We start from the raw sequence: 19,720 nt of genomic DNA, 5'->3' as shown, positions 1-19,720 counted from the left end.
ACCACTGTTCTCTGGCGTCACTATGTCCCTGTAGCTTCTATCTATCACCCTCTCAGCCTCTCGAATAATCCTCAGTTCATCCAGCTCCAGTTCCAGTTCCCTAACTCGTTCGGTGAGGAGCAGGATCTGACTGCATTTCCTTGCTTCTCTTGGTCCCCAGCAGTTTTCAACCATTTACTAAGACACACTAAACTAAATTAAAACCTGCCATTGCTCAAAATAAACCTACCCAGACACATTGGCACCTCTGCCTTTACGGGGCTCTTGATAAAAACCAATAACCTTGTTAAATGGGCAGCATCATTACAATATGCAAGATCTTTTGCCCATGGTGGGGAGTCCAAAACTAGAGGGCATAGGTTTAAGGTGAAATGGGAAAGATTTAAAAGGTCCTTAGGAGCAACCTTTTTACACAGAGGGTGGTGCGTGAAGGAATGAGCTGCCAGAGGGAGTGGTGGAGGCTGGTACAATTACAACTTTTAAAAAGCATTTGGATGGGTATATGAATAGGAAGGGTTTAGAGGGATATGGGCAAAATGCTAGAAAATGGGACTAGATTAGGCTAGGATATCTGGTCGGCATGGATAAGTTCGACCGTGCTGTACATCTCTATGACTCTTTAATACCTCGGGAACTAAAGATGCAGCCACCAATGACAGGTGGTTAAGTTGGGTGGTTAAATTATTAAATTGGGGGGCTTGAGACACCAGAATTAGAGGAGAGTGCAAGTTGCAGCGGGAGTTTCAGAGATACGGTGGGAAAAGGTCTCTTAGAGGGACATGAATCTTTGGAATTTCCTTCCTCAGAAGGCACTGGATGCATAATCTTGAAATATTTTTAAGGAAGAGATTCCTAATGACCAAGGGGATGAAAGATGATGGGGATATACAGGAATGTAGAGTTGAGGTTAGAATCAGATTAGCCATAACTTTATTGAAAGGCCCAAGGGTTGAAGGACCTACTCTTGTTCATATGGAATTTGGAAATAAGAAAGAGAAATTAAAAATTAATGTGTTTATAAGAAATTCTGTACTCCATTCCTATGGTCACCCTTCTGCTAAATTGAGTTGAATGAACTGAAAAATGGCAGATGGAGTTCAATCTGGATAAATGCGAGGTATTGCATTTTGATACAACAAATAAGGGTAGGGCTTATACAATTAATGGGAGGGCCTTGGGTAGTGTTGTAGAACAGAGGGATCTCAGGGTGCAGTTTCATAATTCCTTAAAGTTTGTGTCACAAAAGGACAGGATGGTTGAAAAGGCATTTGGCCCACTTGCCCTTATCACTCAGTCATTTGAGTATAGGAGTTGGGAAATCATGTTGAGGCTGTGCATGACATTGGTGAGGCCTCTTCTGGAATACTGCGTCCAGTTCTGGTCGCCCAGTTATAGGAAGGATATTATCGAGCTGTAGAGAGTACAGAAGAGATTTACCAGGATGTTGCCGGGTATGGAAGGTTTGAGTTACAAAGAAAGGCTGGATAGGCTGGTACTTTTTTCACTGGAGCGTAGGAGATTGAGAGGTGACCTGATAGAAGCTTATAAAATCATGAGGGGTACAGGCAGAGTTGATGGTAGTTGTCATTTCTCCAAATGGGGAATTTCAAGACTGGGAGCACCAGTCTTTTAAGAAGAGAGGAGAGAGATTTAAAAAAGACATAAGAGTCAATTTTTTTTACATGAAGGGTGGTTCGCGTGTGGAATGAACTTCCTGAGGAAGTGGTGGATGCAATTAAAAGACATTTGGTTGGATACATAAATAGGAAAGGTTCGGAGGGGTGGGTCAGGAGTAGGCAGGTGGGACTAATTTAGTTGGGATTATGTTTGGCATGGATGGGTTGGACCGAAGGATCTGTTTCCGTACGACACTATGACTCTATAACTGGTTTATGAACGTTTCTGTTATAGACTCCTATCAATCCCCTGAGTGTTGTCCTATATCTCTTGGCCTGTGTTGGCATTGGACACAGAAAATCCATATTGGCTCCAAACAATCAGGAAAATGATTTCTCTCTGTTAAGAAGTTATGGTTGGGAATTGTTCTGTCATTGAAGAGTGTGGTGCTGAAAAAGCACAGCCAGTCAGGCAGCATCCGAGGAGCAGGAAATTCACCATTTTGAGCATAAGCTCTGCCTGACCTGCTGTGCTTTTCCAGGACCACACTCTTCGACTCTGATCTCCAGCATTTGCAGTCCTCACTTTCTCCTAATAGTTCTGTCATGTCTGGTGATTTTAGGTCCAGTTTAATTGTTGGAAAGTTGAATCTTTGCATGAAGTGCGCTGTATTAAGTGGTTAATAACAACCTCAGTAAAGTTTAAACAGGCAAGAAAAAAGCAATTTGGCTTAAAATCCATAGTCAAATGGACAAATGTGGGTTGATTAGGAAAAGCAACTAGGGATTGCTTAAGGAAAATCATGTTTAATCATGTAACTGAATCTGAGGATGGATGGAAGAAGTTGGGCTGTTCCTTGGGGAGGGGGAGACTGAGATGAGACTTAGTCAAAGTTTTCAGTCAAGGTCATGAGGAATCCGGTTAGAGTAGAGAGGACAAAACTGTTCTTGTTTGTAAATAGATCAAGAACTAGAGGACGCAGATTTAAAGTTGTTTGCAACAGGAGCTAATGTGACGTGAGAGAAAAAACTCCTTTATCGCAACGTGAGGAGTTAGGATCTGGAACTCACTGAAAGGAACTTTGGTGGAGGCAGGTTCAGAGCTGAAAATGTGTTGCTGGAAAAGCGCAACAGGTCAGGCAGCATCCAAGGAGCAGGAGAATCGACGTTTCGGGCATAAGCCCTTCTTCAGGTTCCTGCCCGAAACGTCGATTCTCCGTTCCTTGGATGCTGCCTGACCTGTTGCGCTTTTCCAGCAACACATTTTCAGCTCTGATCTCCAGCATCTGCAGACCTCACTTTCTCCTGGAGGCAGGTTCAATCAAGGCTGATATCAGAAGGTTTAGGACGGTTATTTGAGTGGAAGCAATGAACGAGATTACACAGCAAAGGCAGGGGAATTACACAAAGTCATAATGCTCATTTGTAGAGCCAGCACAGACAATATAGGCTGAATGGCCATCCCCTTGCTGCAGAACAAATGTGGGACTCTGTGAAGGGATTGCAAAGAAAGGAGGGTGTTTGAGCAAGTGCAGCAACAAATGGACGACTTGGAATAAATCTCAGTGGGGAGGGGTTTCAGGAACTTGTCCATTTAGTTTGTACAGTGAAATGGCTTATTTAACTGGCTTATTTCACCCAGCACGACATCTTCTGTGTGGGTTATGGTACAATGGTGGCACTGGATGAGCAGCCCAGATGCTGTGCATTCCAAACCCACACTGACAAGTAATGAAAGTGAAAGTAATAAATCATTAACAACAGCCAGATTGTCAGATAAAACAAACTGAGTCAGTCATGTTCCTGGGGGCAGGAAAAGCTGTCAGACCACACTTTGTCTGGCCTACATAGTACTCCACGCTCTCCTTCGTTGATGCTGGCAGCTGTGAACTGACCGAGCAATCTGTAAACAGTCACTTCACAACATAGGGGCTGCAGGTGTTCGACTATAAAACCTGCCTCCCCCACCCCACAACTTCTCAGTTTTAACAAATGGGCAATCTTCTCATTGCAAATCCCTCACCCTCCCACATGAAGCGGCTGGGAGAAAAGCAGCAGGAGAAGGCTTCCTCCTCCAACCTGCCGCAGGTTTTGTTGAAACAAGCAGCCTGCAGCATCTGTCTGCATTCCGTGGAATGACTGACACCAGTCACTGCCACTGAGTTCCGAGTAATTGCTGGAGAACTGAGGGAGGGCAGACACCATGCTAGGTTGGAGGAGAGAGTGCACTCATAGCTTTGTTGGCCTCAGGAATGTGGGAGAGGCAGAGGGAGACGGAGACGGAGAGGGAGAGAAATTTGCAGTGGTTACTGTCGTGGTTTGACCTGAGCAGCTCTGTGACACGGAACTCCGCGCTGTATGGGCTGTTCCCTGGGACACACACCGAGACAAACGTCAACTGCGCCTGGAGGACCATCCACTCAGTGAAAAATGCTCTTTGGTCTGACCAAAACTTGTTGATCTTCCAGACCAAGGAGTTGACCCTGATTTAGTGATACAGACTGGCACATTCCAAGGTGCTGAGGGACACACTAATGTCTGGGGCAAGGCACAGTGGGAAAAGACCACAGTCCAAGGTCTTGGCCCAAGTACAATGGGAGTTCGTTAAGTTTTCGGATCCTCTCGGTGCCTCACGTAACTATTATCTTGCCTGGGTAAGACATGATTTGGGTTTGTTTTGTTGGAACCTCCGGAAAGTTATATTCCACTGTTTGTCTGTTTCTCATTAATACAAAAAACGTACAGAATTGAGCCACTCTAGTGACTGTCTATGTATATCAATTTTTTTTAATAAATAAAGTATAGCTTTGCAATTAAAAATGTTTAGATGGGTGTTTGTCATTTCATGATGAGATGTCTTTGACCTGAGATGACCACACACTACATCAGTCATGTCAGTCTAATGGATTGTAAAAGTGAATTGCCTCTGGGGAGAACTAAGATTGTTCAGTTTGAGAGGAAACATGAAGCCAACAAGTATTTCTCTTGTCATCCTCACTTTCCAGATGCAGAGCTAATGTCCCTTTCAGCAAGGCAGTAGTGAGGTTGGAAGAGTGGGAGATGGTACAGGAAGGAATACAAACAGAAACGCTGTGAGAAGATTAGATTTACTTTCAAATGTTTCTATTTTGTTCAATTCAATTTATAAACACTGTATATGAGATGTTTCTTAGAATCTGAAGGGATCACAGATTTGTTCTTGTTGCAGGTTACATTATTTTTGGGAAAAAGCAGTTTGTCTTTGGAATTCCCTTCTTCAAAGGCTGTGGATGCAGAGTCTTTCAATACTTTTAAGGCAGAGATAGATGGATTCTAGATGACCCAGGGCATCGGGGATATGCAGGAATGTACAATACAAATCTGGCTCTGGATCTTGCTCAAAATTACAACTGAATGGGATTTTATTTGTTGCACATGGTTCCATATTGTCAAGAGTTCCTGTAATGAGGGGAAAACTTTCCATTCAAGGTAGCAATGTCATCCTGAAGAAGGATCGCTGAACCCAAAATGTTAACTCTGCTTTCTCTCCACAGATAGAGTTATAGAGATGTACAGTACGGAAGCAGACCCTTTGGTCCAACTCAATATCCTAACTTATTCTAGTCCCACTTGCCAGCACCCAACCCATATCCCTCCAAACCCTTCCTATTCATATACCCTCCAGATGCCTTTTAAATGTTGCAATTGTACCAGCCGCCACCACTTCCTCTGGAAGCTCATTCCATACACGCACCACCCTCTTGTGTGAAAAAGTTCCCCCTTAGGTCTCTTTTATATCTTTCCCCTCTCACCCTAAACCTATGCCCTCTAGTTCTGGACTCCCCCACCCCAGGGAAAAGACTTTGTCTATTTACCCTATCCATGCCCCTCATGACTTTATGTACCTCTATAAGGTCATCCCTCAACCTCCAATGCTCCCGGGAAAACAGCTCCAGCCTATTCAGCCTCTCCCTGTAGCTCAAACCCTCCAATCCTGGCAACATCCTTGTAAATCTTTTCTGACACCTGTCAAGTTTTAGAACATCTTTCCGATAGGTGCAGAGTTTCTTCAGCAGTTTCTACTTTTGTAGCAATTTATCTTGGGCTGACGTCAGGCCCAGGAGAAAGTCAGGACTGTGGATGGTGGAGATCTGAGTCAAAAAGTTCCTGATGAAGAGCTTATGCTCGAAACAACGACTTTCCTGCTCCCCGGATGCTGCCCGTTCAGCTGTGCTTTTCCAGTGCCACACTTTTTGACTCTGACTTCAGGCCCCACCGGGTCAGATTGCAAGATGGACCCCTGACGTGTTGGCAGCCTGTTTCACTCTGCGCCTGTGTTTTCTTTCCAACTGAACGTACAAAATCTATGTCCAGGAGGAAGCGAGTTAGCTGGAGCGTCGCGAATGACCTGCAGAATCCACAAAATACCTCCAAGGTCAACCAGAGCAAATCCTGCCGTCAAAGGAGGGGTTTATGAGCCGTGTGAAGTGAGCAGCAGGTTCACTGTAAAGCCACTTTAGCCGACCCACACCTTGGGACGGGATTGGGTACATTGCTGACTTCACACCCTGCTCTGATTTAGTAAAGTCACTGGATAGTTAGATTAGGCTGGGGCTGTACAACTGAGATCCCACCGGCTCCTGTCATATCAATACAACTCTCGATGCTTTGTGTGACTCCTGACAGTGAATCCATCCGCAGTGTTATTACAGCTGCAAAGGTTATCAAACGACACTTTCTTATTTCGTTCCAGCATCCTCCGCCCTACTTGCCGGGATACACTGGGATCACTTCGGGCATGCAGCAGTCTCAGATCCCTTCAGGATTCCGGATCTTGGAACCGCAAAGGCCGCCTCATGACTACCTGCCAATCGCAGTGTTGACCACAGTGTGTTGCTTCTGGCCAACCGGGATCATTGCTATTATTAAAGCACTGGAGGTAAACGTCTTCATCACTCCACTCACTCGAAGCAAATTTTCAGAGGGAAAGAGAGCCTGTCAGTTGGCCTTATTCTAGCTCTGAGATACATTCAAGTGACAGCTTCAATGGTTTGTGTTTAATCGAGTTTTCGTTTAGTTTGTTTGCCATTACAATTTGATCTTGCAATATTAAAATCCAACAACGCAACATGAAAATGACATTGGACAATATAGGATTTATAGAACAGCAAGAGGCCATTCTGTCCAGTCAATCCTTACTGCACTATTCAAGTCTCTTTCCCATCTTACCCCGTCAAAATTTATCATTGGAACAATTTAATCAATTCTCCTTCAAATCCTTGCCCAGCTTTCCTTTTAATGCATTCATGTTGTTCACTTCAACCACTTCCTGCGTTCACAAGTTCCATACTCTCACACCTTTTGGGTAAAGGTATTGCGTCTGTGTTCTCTATTGCATTTCTTGCTGATTATCTCTCAGTATTCGCTTTTTAAGATCAAACTTTTCTTGCTGTTCTTAGTATTGACTATTTCCCTCTGCTCCCAATTTGGTAACATCTGAAATTGTAGAAATTATTATATTTGATTCACAACCTGACTCCAATATTAAAGTCCCACCTGACAAGGTAAAATCTTTTGAACTAAGAAAGCACCAAAAAGCTCTAGGAGAATGGTCCCAATGCTAAATAGAGTCATAGAGATGTACAGCACGGAAACAAACCCTTCGGTCCAACCCATCCTGCCGACCAGATATCCCAACCCAATCTAGTCTCACCTGCCAGCACCCGGCCCATATCCCTCTAAACATTTCCTAATCATATACCCATCCAGATGCCTCTTAAATGTTGCAATTGTACCAGCCTCCACCACTTCCTCTGGCAGCTCATTCCATACCCGTTCTACTCTCTGTGTGAAAACGTTGCTCCTTAGGTCTCTTTTATATCTTTCCCCTCTCACCCTAAACCTATGCCCTCTAGTTCTGGACTCCCCGACCCCAGGGAAAAGACTTTGTCTATTTATCCTATCCATGCCCCTCATAATTTTGTAAACCTCTACAAAATTAGATTAGATTCCCTACAGTATGGAAACAGGCCCTTCAGCCCAACAGGTCCACACCGACCCTCCGAAGAGTAACCCACCCGCTGACTAATGCAGCTATCACTATGGGCAATTTATCATGACCAATTCACCTGGCCTGCACATTTTTGGACTGTGGGAGGAAACCAGAGCACCCGGAGGAAACCCACACAGACACTGGGAGAATGTGCAAACTCCACACAGACAGTTGCCCGAGGCTGGAATCGAACCTGGGACCCTGGTGCTGTGAGGCAGCAGTGCTAACCATTGAGCCACCATGCTGCCCCTGCAGGTCACCCCTCAGCCTCCGATGCTCCAGCGAAAACAGCTCAATCCTGTTCAGCCTCTCCCTATAGCTCAAATCCACCAACCCTGGCAACATCCTTGTAAATCTTTTCTGAATCAATAAAATGACTTTTGTCAACTAAAATTGGTTGGCCATTTTACAGGATCGGTGGACAGTCAATTTTGCTCTTTCATGGATTTATTTTCAGTATTTTATCATGCAAGTGTAAATGTATCACTCATCAGAAGTAAATATGTCTGTATCACTGAGCTGGAAACAGATTATGGAAAACGGTTAGCATATCTGTTGAAATAGCAGCTAATGGAATATTCTGCTGTATATTAAAGGAGTCTCCTTGCTTTGATTATCAAATTACTCATCTGATATCCAAAACAGGCTGAACAGAAATTTCTTACAAATATATATTCACAAATAACCAACTACATCTCTCTTCTCGAGCAATTTTTTAAATTCATTTGTGGGATGTGGGCATCACTGGCTGGGCCAGCATTTATTGCCTGTCCCTAGTTTCCCTTCAGAAGTTGGTGGTGAGTTGCCTTCTTGAACTGTCTCAGACTAAACCCAGCAGTTTTATCACTTTGTGTCACTTTTGACCTCGAGGTGAGCATCTGCATATCCACATTGCCACGATAAAGTCACAGAGTTGTACTGCACAGAAACAAACCCCTCAGTCCAACTCGTCCATACTGACCAGATATCCGAAATGAACCTAGTCCCATTTGTCAGCACTTGGCTCCTATCCCTCTAAACCCTTCCTATTCATAAACCCATCCAGATGACTTTTAAATGCCGTAATTGTACTAGCTTCCACCACTTCTTCTGGCAGCTCATTCCATACACACACCACCCTCTGCATGAAAATGTTGCCCCTTAAGTCCTTTTTAAATCTTTCCTAAACCTATGCCCTCCAGTTTTGGAAAAGACCTTGTCTATTTACCCTATCCATGCTCCTTGTGATTTTATAAACCTCTTGAAGGTCACCCCTCAGCCACTGATACTCTAGCCTATTCAGCCTCCAGCCTATTCAGCCTCTCCCTATAGCTCAAACCCTCCAACCCCAGCAACATCCTTAAATCTTTTCTAAGCCCTTTCAAGTTTCACAAATCCTTCAGCAGGAAGACCAGAATTCCAAAAGTGGCCTAACCAATGTCATGTACAGCCTCAAGATGACCTTCCAACTCCTTTAATCAATGCACTGACCAATAAAGGCAACACTATTTCTAACTTTGCAAACTCTCCTCACTTCAGTTCTTTATCAGTTTATCTGAAAGCCTGAGGTTTGTCTTTGTTACTGCTAATTATGAAAATGTCAATCTCCCACATTCCCCTATAAACAAGGCCATTTAACATTGTGGCACTCTGTGCTTTAACTTGTCCCTTTCACCCCTGTGCTTGCTGACATGTAGTGAGGACCCACCGAGTGTCATCTCGACTTTAATATTCTCATGCTTGTTTGCAAATTCTTCCATGATCTTACCCATTCTCTGTGTCTGTACTCTCCTTCAACTCCACAGCCCTCTGCACTCATCTAAGTCTAGCATCTTGAGCACCTATGATTTTAATTGCATTGGTGGCAATGACTTCAGTGTTGAGACCCTAAGCTCCAGAATTACCTCCCTAAACCTGTTAGCATTACATCCATTTTTCTTACTTGAAATAAGTTGATATCTATTTCCTTGGCCATTTGTCCCAACAACATATGTCTGATCTGATTTATAATACTCCTTTGAAATGCCTTCATATGTTTTAGCGGATTAGAGGTGTTCTGTGAATAAATGTTGTGGTTGTTCATTGCAATCAATGTTTCAAAATCAATATCTCTGCTCTTTCTGCTCCTCTCTGTTTATTCTGCTAAGTCTGGGCTGAAGCTTTGATTCCAGGACAGTATATGATTCTCATCAAGTTTAATGAAGTTTAGTATGTGACAGGGTGAACCACCTTTCATTTTCTGGTCATCTGACAGCTACTATGAATAGAAACTCATGTCTCTGCACATTTCCCTTTGAAACCAAAAACATTAACTTCAATACCTGTCAGCAGCTGAAATAACCACAGCTCTGCCTAAAGTTTACAGCAGATTTGTTCCTGCTGACAGTACTCATCAGAGTCAATATATCTCCCAGGATTGATAGATTTGACAAAACAAATTCCCTCTGGCCGGAGAGAGGCCAAGCAGTGAATGATTATTAAGGGGAAAAGGCTGGAGCAAGAATGAACTCTTTCTGGAAGGGGATGAAACTTGTATCAGCCCAGCCTCAGTGGATAGACTTCATATCTCCTGGATCAGAAAGTTGTAGGTTCAAGTCCCATTCTGACACCTGTAGTCCTACTGAAGTAATGGGCTAGTTCTGTACTCCACGGGTGTGGTCTTTACTGGGCGCTTATCACACTGGACCTGTATGCTTGCTTAGGTAGGTGAATAAAATCCAGTCCTGGAGAGGAACACGGGAAGTTGTCCAAGCGTCTGGCCAGTGAGCAGGGGGGTGGGAGTTGGCATGAAGCAGGGCACGGTCAATGGGCACAGGACAGTCACTAACCAGCCTTATTCTCTCCTGTGCAGACACGGGCAGCGGTGACACGAGGTGATCACCTATCGGCGGAGATCGCCTCCCGACAGGCTCGTAACTACTCCTTCGTCAGCCTGGCTGTGGGCATTGCTGCTATGGTCCTCTGTGCCATCTTGGTCATTGTCATAGTGATTGAGGCCAAACACCGCGACTCTGAATGGGACCCGTAGTGGGGGTCAGGGCAGGTAACTCTGGCACACTTCTGATCAGGTTCCAAAGCCTCCAGAATTCCTCTGAAACCTCCAGGAGTGAAAGATTAATCCTCTGGACACTGTGACACGGACAAAAGAAACACTTAGGGGGTGCCAAGAACAAAATGGTTTCTTGTTTTTCTCAGAGCATGTTCAGTTATTAATCCAAAGGTATTGGTCATGGAGTTGGGGTGGGGGGTACTGGGGGGAAGAGCTTGGGCAGAATTTAATACTCGCCATGGAAATCTTAGCACCAGCTCGAAAACCAGTGGGAGCCTCTGTTGGAGAAGGCCCACTGATATTTCGTGCTCATCAAATCCTTAAATTTATACTGCAACAGGTCTTCCATCAGATTAGGGATTCCAAGGGCCAAAATAATTCCCACTCCCTCACGTCAGTTCCCTGCCAGAGGGCTGATGGGTAATCTGGGGTTGGCGGTTTTCTGTTGGTGACAGTGATGGCTGCCAGCAATGCATGCACGGGGAGGCCCCGAATCGCCGAGGGGACCCAGACCCAAGGCGTGTGAGGGAGGGAGTGGTTAGGTGGGGGTCACGGAGGAGGAGGTTTGTCAACAGCAATGGCAAAGTGAGGTGCAGCTCAGAGCGGACATCCCCCTCCACTCCGATGCCAAATCCTTCGATCAGCGCCTTTGGATAAGACACTGGCCCCTGGAAACCCATAAGCAAACTTATTGGTGTTCCTCAGTGGCAGATTCCTCCTTAAATTGGGGTGATTGACAGACAGGTCTGCTTTAACACGGCATTCCATTTTCGTGCAGTCCCGTGTTATAAGGAAATCAAGTCATGGCAACACGATTTAAAGTAATGGGGCCAGCATTGTGTTATAATGCACCCTTTAAAATTTTGTAATTTAGAAACATTGTCCCCAAATCGTCAATCGTGTTATAGTGAGTTTGTGTTAACGAAACGCTCGTTATTGTAGAATAACCTGTACTCGTTAACAGGCCTCAATCAGAGTTGGCTGGAAAAAGGTGTTTAAAGGCTGTTCCCATAAATTTGCCAATTTAAAGCCCCACCTCACCTCAGCTCACCAAGCTTACCACCAGGGAGGTATTAAATTCTGCTCCTCCTGTCCAATCAAAGGCTGCCCGAGAGAAAACCAAATCTGTTTAAAAACTGCATCCACAAGGAAATAGAGTCTATTGAAACACTGCCCAACAGCAAACAGTGTCTATTTGTCTACAATGCCCTGATGAAACCTCTCTATTTAATCCACAGGATCAATTTTTAAGAATCTCTATGAAGTGCACCTTGATGAAGGTGACCCTACTCCTGTCTCTGTGCACTGGGTCAGGAGTGCCCCTTTAAATGTTCGCATCAACACACTGACTGCTTGAGATTCCAGTCTCGGAGATCCTGTGATTGTGATTTAGGTAAATTACAGGAGTGTCGATCTCAAATCAGTGTGTTCAGAGATACTTATGAAATCAGTTGTAAAACAAGGCTTGTGCATGCAAAAAACCTAAACCTTAACCAAATCAAGCATTTATATCATTTACAATATTGTTTCTCTTCCTTGCGTTTACGAGATATTTCAGTTCTTCAGGAAGAATGTGCTTCAGGTATTCTCGGCTGCACTTGTTCCTTCAAGCATTGTGTTAGTTTATGTTGAAAATTCCCTGAACAGCTTTCACGGAGTCTGACACCAAAATCGAAGCAACTTTCAGTTCAAATTTATTATTGAAAAGTTAGATTTATGTGCTCATATAAAAGGGGTACACTTTTCAATACTTCACTGTGAAGACATGTTATTAGTTGTATACACTGTAATACCTGCTCTTCCTGCCATGGTCAACCTACTTCCTGCTATATGCTGCAAGGTAAATGATGAGATTTTGTGCAAGTTCCTGGAATTTACAGACAGTTGCACCCACTTCTTCCCTGCCTTACAACAGGAGCAATTTATATTTATCTTTAATGTAGCAAGGGGCCCCAACGTGTTACATAGGAGTGAAGCTAAGATCAAAAACTGATAGTGAGCTATATAAGGTGGTGAAGCATGATGCCTCTATGAGTCCCATTCAGCCTAACAGTGTTTGTTAAGTTAAATAGGTAGGTGAAGATAATTGAGGGGATAGCCGAATGCAGGACCGACATGAGTGTAAGCAAACCAGTCAATGGGGGAGACAAGATCTGGAATTACAAGTTAGTGTCAGTAGTGGTGACCAGCTAAGCATCATTAATTGACATTAAAAACCCATCTAGTTGACTAATGCCCTTTAGGAAAGGAAATTAGATTAGATTACTTACAATGTGGAAACAGGTCCTTCGGCCCAACAAGTCCACACCGACCCTCCGGAGAGTAACCCACGGAGACCCATTCCCCTACACGTAACACTACAGGCAATTTAGCATGGCCAATTCACCTAACCTGCACATTTTTGGACTGTGGGAGGAAACTGGAGCACCCGGAGGAAACCCACACAGACACGGGGAGAATGTGCAAACTCCACACAGACAGTCGCCTGAGGTGGGAATTGAACCCAGATCTCTGGTGCTGTGAGGCAGCAGTGCTAACCACTGTGCCACCGTGCCACCCGTATGTGTGCCATCTTTACCAGATCTGACCTACATGTGACTCCAGATCCACAGAAAAGTGGATGGCTCTTGCCAACCCTACCAAATGGCCGAGCAAGCCATTGACTTCCAGACAATTAGAGATGGGCAACAAATATTTGCCTGGCCAGCAATGCCCCCGTCCCCATGGCAGAATATATCAAATAAAATTGGGAATGCCTAAGGAGCCTGGAGTTGGAGCAGCAAATACATTCCAGAGGAAATGGTGAGCTTCTGGAGCAAATTGTATACAGGGATAAGAATTTCAAAATCAAAGCATCACTGGACTGGAAGCTAATGTAAAGTCAGAGAGTTGTAAAGGTCTATGGCACAAGAGAAGGCACTCTGTTGCCATATTCCCACACTCGGCCGTGTGTACCTTCATATTGCAAGCACATGTCGATAGAATGTAAATGTAGGTCACCCAGCACAGGGTAATTCGTGTATAGAAATTGATTTGAGTTTACACACAGATAACAGAGTTCTAGATGGGTTCAAATTCAAAAACGGCTCAAGGTTGGAGAATGCATTGGAATAGTCGAGTCTGGAAGTAACAAAAACAGAATTGAAGGAGTGCAGAGTGCTTTTGGTTAAATGATGGTGAGAAACTGACCCCAGGGGTTGGGGTGGTTGGTTTGCAGTAATGTGCGATGTAAGGACATGCCACTCTCTCCACTATGGTTCGGAACAAGTGCAGGACTGGAAACTAATAGACCAGGCGGGTTGCTAGACCAGTAGTGGGCTCCATTGCTTGGTTAGCCATGGGCTACTTCACTGACAGAGCAGGCTTGTGGAACTGCATGCCCTCCTCCTGCTTTGTTCTTGCACGGCCAAGGGATAAACCTTGGAACATCCAATCCCTCCATCCTCTGTATGAATGGCACCAGAATGGTCAGCTAGATACTTTGTTAGATGTGTGTTTGCTGACCCAATCTAGTTTGGCTTGTTTTGATTCTTTGACCATAATCTGTTATCCGCTATGTCAGTAATACAATTTCTTTGATGTTGTATACTGTCACACCTCATATAATAAATCAGAATTCCTTCTCTATTGTATTTATGATTGATCTTACACCATAAATTCAATTCCTCCTGTATTGTATATACTATTGTTTCCTGTATCCAAAAGTTGAATAATTCCTATATTTCAGAGAGTAACACTGTATGTTAGAAGTCAAATTTTCCATATATTTTGTACATGAACTTCTACATCATAAATTAATCTATTCCTATATTCTATATACTGAAAGTTCCTGTCATAAATCTATTTATTCTGTACTTTGAGGTTGTTTATAATAATCCTGTTTGATCCTACGTTTTATATACTGTCAACTCCAATACAATAGATTGAATTGTTTCTATATTCCAATGTTATTTCTCTTAAACCAGTTACTCTGTCATTTTTTTGTACAATCAGGGCCTAGATCTCCAAACCAATGAGGATGAGCAGACACTAGTGAAGTATTAGTAATATGTTTAATTTGGTTAATTGGATTAGCACCTTCATTAACGTAGCAGTGAGAAACAAATTGTAATGAATGGCGTGTGTTAATTTCAAATGTTCATTCCCAACTCTAGTGTGCCTATAGTCTCTACATCAAAATGGAAATGCATGAGGTGCTGGTTGCCATGGTGATGTGCGAACAAATATTGCTTTTGGGATTTCTTTTCTTTTGATTTTCTACTCTGCTCTCCTAAATTCCAGCAGGATTAGACCGGGTAAACGCAGCAAGGATGTTCCCGATAACTGGGAAGTCCAGATCCATTGCGGGAGGGTCACCGATTACCGAGTAATCAATTTCGGACTGAGCTGAGGAGAAATCTCTTCACCCAGCGAGTGGAATTTGCTCACGTAAACCACAGTTGGTGTCAAAACAATGTATGATTCCAGAAGAAATTGGATAACCCACTTGGGGCTAAAGGGATCAAAGGATGTGAGGGTGAAACAAGAACGGGATGCTGACTTGGATGATCATATTGAATGGCAGAACAGGCTTGATGGGCTGACTGTTCGAAGTCTGCTCCTATTTTCAATGTTTCTAAAGGCAGGGTTTTCCTGAGAGGTGGGTTCTGAACTGCTCTGGTAGTTTCAGATTGGAGGAAGTGGGGGTGGTGAGGATCCCACACTGTGTGGAACAGTCTCGATGTGATTTTCCGGGGAGATGCCAACTGCTGCCCAGAGGGTAGGCTTACCTGCCAATTTGGGTTTTCCCCACTGGAAAGCCGCAGCAGGATACCCATCTCTGAGGATAGGATTGGGGAGAAGGTTATCAGGGAACTCTGTACTGGGACTCTATACAAGTGGTCTATCTCCTGGCAATTAATCTGAATCTATCCTACCCTCATGCCTCTGGAGAAGACTGACTGGGAAATCTCAGTTGCCCTCCATTAAGTGGCTTTCAATTGGACCAGCTGGCCATCTAGGGATATGTAGGGCTAGTGGGCAGGTGGACCACCTGAACCAATCACCACATCTCCCCTACCCACCTCAAATCCAGGAAAAGAGCCTTGTACAAGTTGGAGCTGGGGAAGGAGGGCACAAGCACAAAGTTCTGCACCCACCTGCCTCCAGATCCAACCCTGGCCCACTGAGACCCTCTGAGGAAGCTCTGATATTTGTCTACCTTGGATTCCAGCATCTGCAGTTTTTTGTCTCTAACCAAGTTTGTACCACTGTGAAGTCCCTTCAAAAGATGCCCACTTTGAAAAGGATTCTGGATAATCCAAGATGGAGGATGGTAAAAATTTCTGGCTGTAACAGCTGCTCCTTTTTTGAGGTATTTATGTGTTGGAGGTGATTTCCTCAAATTCCGGGAGCAGCAATGACTGTTTCATATGCTATTGCATTGTTTTGGAACTTTGGAGAAAAAAAAAGTCAAAACAACAGCACTTTTAAAAGGGAGAGGAACAGACAAAGGAAGCACATGGTGAGGTCAGTGCAGGAGAGACAGAGAGAGAAAAAAAACACACCACAGTGAACCTGCACAGTTACTGCATTTGCTGTTTGATTTCATGTATCGCTGGATATCGGAGTGCGTCTGGGAAAATTAACAAACAGTGAAATTCACAACTGTTCTTGGAGGAACCTATTTGGGTGAAGTCACAGCACAGAAACAGGAAAGTGAATAGTTTTAAGAATGGCCTACAGAAAGTCTGCAGTAATGAGTACAGTGGGTTCTTTCTTGATTATATGTCTCTTGATTAAATTTAAAATATATGCCATAAGTATTAATTTAACCTGGAGTAGTGTTTTGTAGAGGAATAAGACTGTGTTATTTTCTGGGTCTGTAGATTGAAGGAAGCAAAAATGGCCTTTAGTAGAGTGATATGCGCTTCTTGTCGGACGTGGGAGTTGAGGGTGAGTTTACGTGTTATTGAGGATTATATCTGCAATAAATGCCATTGGTTGTGAACCCTATCAGATCAAATGGATCGGTTGGTGAGACAGTTAGAGGCAATGAGGGATTTGCAACAGCAAGGGGATATGATGGATGGTAGTTAGTGGAAGGGGGAAAAGGGAGATAGTGAGGAAAGAGATCAATCTGAGACTGGTACAGTTGAGAACAGAAGCAAGTCAAACAGTCAGGGCAGGCAGGGACAAAGCAGAGCAAGGTAGGACTGATAAATTAAACTGCATTTATTTCAATGCAAGGGGCCTAACAGGGAAGGCAGATGAACTCAGGGCATGGTTAGGAACATGGGACTGGGATATCATAGCAATTACAGAAACATGGCTCAGGGATGGCCAGGACTGGCAGCTTAATGTTCCAGAATACAAATACTACAGGAAGGATAGAAAGGGAGGCAGGAGAAGAGGGAGAGTGGCATTTTTGATAAGGGATAGCATTACAGCTGTACTGAGGGAGGATATTCCCGAAATACATCCAGGGAAGTTATTTGGGTGGAACTGAGAAATAAGAAAGGGATGATCACCTTATTCAGATTGTATTATAGACCCCCTAATAGTCAGAGGGAAATTGAGAAACAAATTTGTAAGTAGATCTCAGCTATCTGTAAGGATAATAGGGTGGTTATGGTCGAGGATTTTAACTTTCCAAACATAGACTGGAACAGCCATAGTATTAAGGGTTTAGATGGAGAGGAATTTGTTAAGAGTGTACAAGAAAATTTTCTGATTCAGTATGACTGACGAGAGAGGTGCAAAACTTGACCTACTCTTGGGAAATAAGGCAGGGCACGTGACTGAGGTGTCAGTGAGGGAGTACTTTGGGGCCAGCGACCACAATTCTATTGGATTTAAAATAGTGATGTAAAAGGAGAGACCAAATCTAAAAGTTGAAGTTCTAAATTGGAGGAATTCTAAATTGGTATTAGACAAGAACTTTCAAAAGCTGATTCGGGGCAGATGGAGAATGGGAATGAGATCATGAGAGTCCAGAGAAAGTACATTCCTGTCAGGGTGAAAGGAAAGGCTAGTAGGTATAGGGAATGCTAGATGACTAAAGAAATTGAGGTTTTGGTTAAGACAAAGAAGGAAGCATATGTCAGGATAGATGGAGTGAATCCTTACAAGAGTATAAAGGCAGTAGGAGTATATTTAAGAGGGAAATCAGGAGGGCAAAAGGGGGACATGAGATAGCTTTGGCAAATAGAATTAAGGAGAATCCAAAGGGTTTTTATAAATACATTAAAGGACAAAAGGGTAACGAGGGAGAGAATAGGGCCCCTCAAAGATTTGCGTGGAGCCGGAGAAAATGGGGGAGATACTAAACGAGTATTTTGCATCAGTATTTTACTGTGGAAAAGGACATGGAAGATATAGACTGTAGGGAAATAGATGGTGACATCTTGAAAAATGTCCATATTACAGATGAGGAAGTGCTGGATGTCTTGAAACGTGTAAAGGTGGATAAATCCCCAGGAACTGATCAGGCATACCCTAGAACTCTGTGGGAAGCTAGGGAAGTGATTGCTGGATGTCTTGTTGCGATAGTTGTATCATCGATAGTCACAGGTGAGGTGCTGGAAGCCTGGAGGTTGGCTAATGTGGTGGCACTGTTGAAGAAGGGTGGTAAGGACAAACCAGGGAACTATAGGCCAGTGAGCCTGATGTCAGTGGTGGGCAAGTTGTTGGAGGGAATCGTGAGGGACAGGATGTTCATGTATTTGGAAAGGCAAGGACTGATTAGGGATAGTCAACATGGCTTTATGCGTGGGAAATCATGTCTCACAAACTTGATTGAGTTTTTTAAAAAAGTAACAAAGAGGATTGATGAGGGCAGAGCAGTAGACGTGATCTATATGGACTTCAGTAAGGTGTTCAACAAGGTTCCCCATGGGAGACTGGTTAGCAAGGTTAGATCTCATGGAATACAGGGAGAACTAGCCATTTAGATACAGAACTGACTCAAAGGTAGAAAACAGTGTGGGTGGGGGAGGGTTGTTTTTCTTACTGGAGGCCTGTGATCAGTGGAGTGCCACAAGGATCGGTGCTGGGTCCACTACTTTTCGTCATTTATATAAATGATTTGGATGTGAGCATAAGATGTATAGTTAGTAAGTTTGCAGATGACACCAAAATTGGAGCTTACCTCAGATTACAACAGGATCTGGACCAGATGGGCCAATGGGCTGAGAAGTGGCAGATGGAGTTTAATTTAGATAAATGCGAGGTGTTGAATTTTGGGAAAGCAAATCTTAGCAGGACTTATTTACTCAATGGTAAGGTCCTGGGGAGTGTTGCTGAACAAAGACACCTTGGAGTGCAGGTTCATAGCTCCTTGAAAGTGGAGTCGCAGGTAGATAGGAGAGTGAAGAAAGCGTTTGGTATGCTTTCCTTTATCGGTCAGGGTATTGAGTACAGGAGTTGGGAGGTCATGTTGCGGCTGTACAGGACATTGGTTAGGCCACTGTTGGAATATTGCGTGCAAATCTGGTTTCCTTCCTATTGTAAGATGTAGTGAAACTTGAAAGGGTTCAGAAAATATTCACAAGGATGTTGCCAGGATTGGAGGATTTGAGCTATAGGGAGAGGCTGAATAGGCTAGGGCTATTTTCCCTGCAGCGTCAGAGGCTGAGGGGTGACCTTATCGAGGTATACAAAATTATGAGGGGCATTGATAGGATAAATAGACAAAGTCTTTTCCCTGGAGTGGGGGAGTCCAGAACTAGAAGGCATAGGTTCAGGGTGAGAGGGGAGGCACGGTGGCACAGTGGTTAGCACTGCAGCCTCACAGCGCCAGAGACCCGGGTTCAATTCCCGCCTCAGGCGACTGACTGTGTGGAGTTTGCACGTTCTCCCCGTGACTGCGTGGGTTTCCTCCGGGTGCTCCGGTTTCCTCCCACAATCCAAAAATGTGCAGGTTAGGTGAATTGGCCACGCTAAATTGCCCGTAGTGTTAGGTAAGGGGTAAATGTAGGAGAATGGGTCTGGGTGGGTTACGCTTCGGCGGGTCGGTGTGGACTTGTTGGGCCGAAGGGCCTGTTTCCACACTGTAGGTAATCTAAT

At 44.0% G+C, this 19,720-nt stretch overlaps 1 protein-coding gene across 3 annotated transcripts in view; it reads left to right on the top strand.

Moving 5' to 3' along the window:
- LOC122541475 (proline-rich transmembrane protein 1-like) overlaps positions 1-19,720 on the top strand; it is a 47,019-nt gene that overhangs the window by 6,993 nt on the left and 20,306 nt on the right. The window contains exons 2-4 of one of the 3 annotated variants that reach the window (XM_043678262.1): positions 6,349-6,534; positions 10,478-10,669; positions 11,914-12,960. In XM_043678262.1, the coding sequence (XP_043534197.1) occupies positions 6,349-6,534; positions 10,478-10,654 (363 nt within the window). In that variant the 3' untranslated portion in view covers positions 10,655-10,669; positions 11,914-12,960. Of the gene's footprint in view, positions 1-6,348; positions 6,535-10,477; positions 12,961-19,720 lie in introns of those variants that run through there. The other 2 variants (XM_043678263.1, XM_043678260.1) reach the window with 2 other exon arrangements.

This window comes from Chiloscyllium plagiosum, chromosome 37 (assembly GCF_004010195.1).
Source record: "Chiloscyllium plagiosum isolate BGI_BamShark_2017 chromosome 37, ASM401019v2, whole genome shotgun sequence".
Lineage (NCBI taxonomy): Eukaryota > Metazoa > Chordata > Chondrichthyes > Orectolobiformes > Hemiscylliidae > Chiloscyllium > Chiloscyllium plagiosum.
Note: the sequence above shows the minus strand (reverse complement) of the source record. Positions and strands in the feature narration are given on the sequence as shown.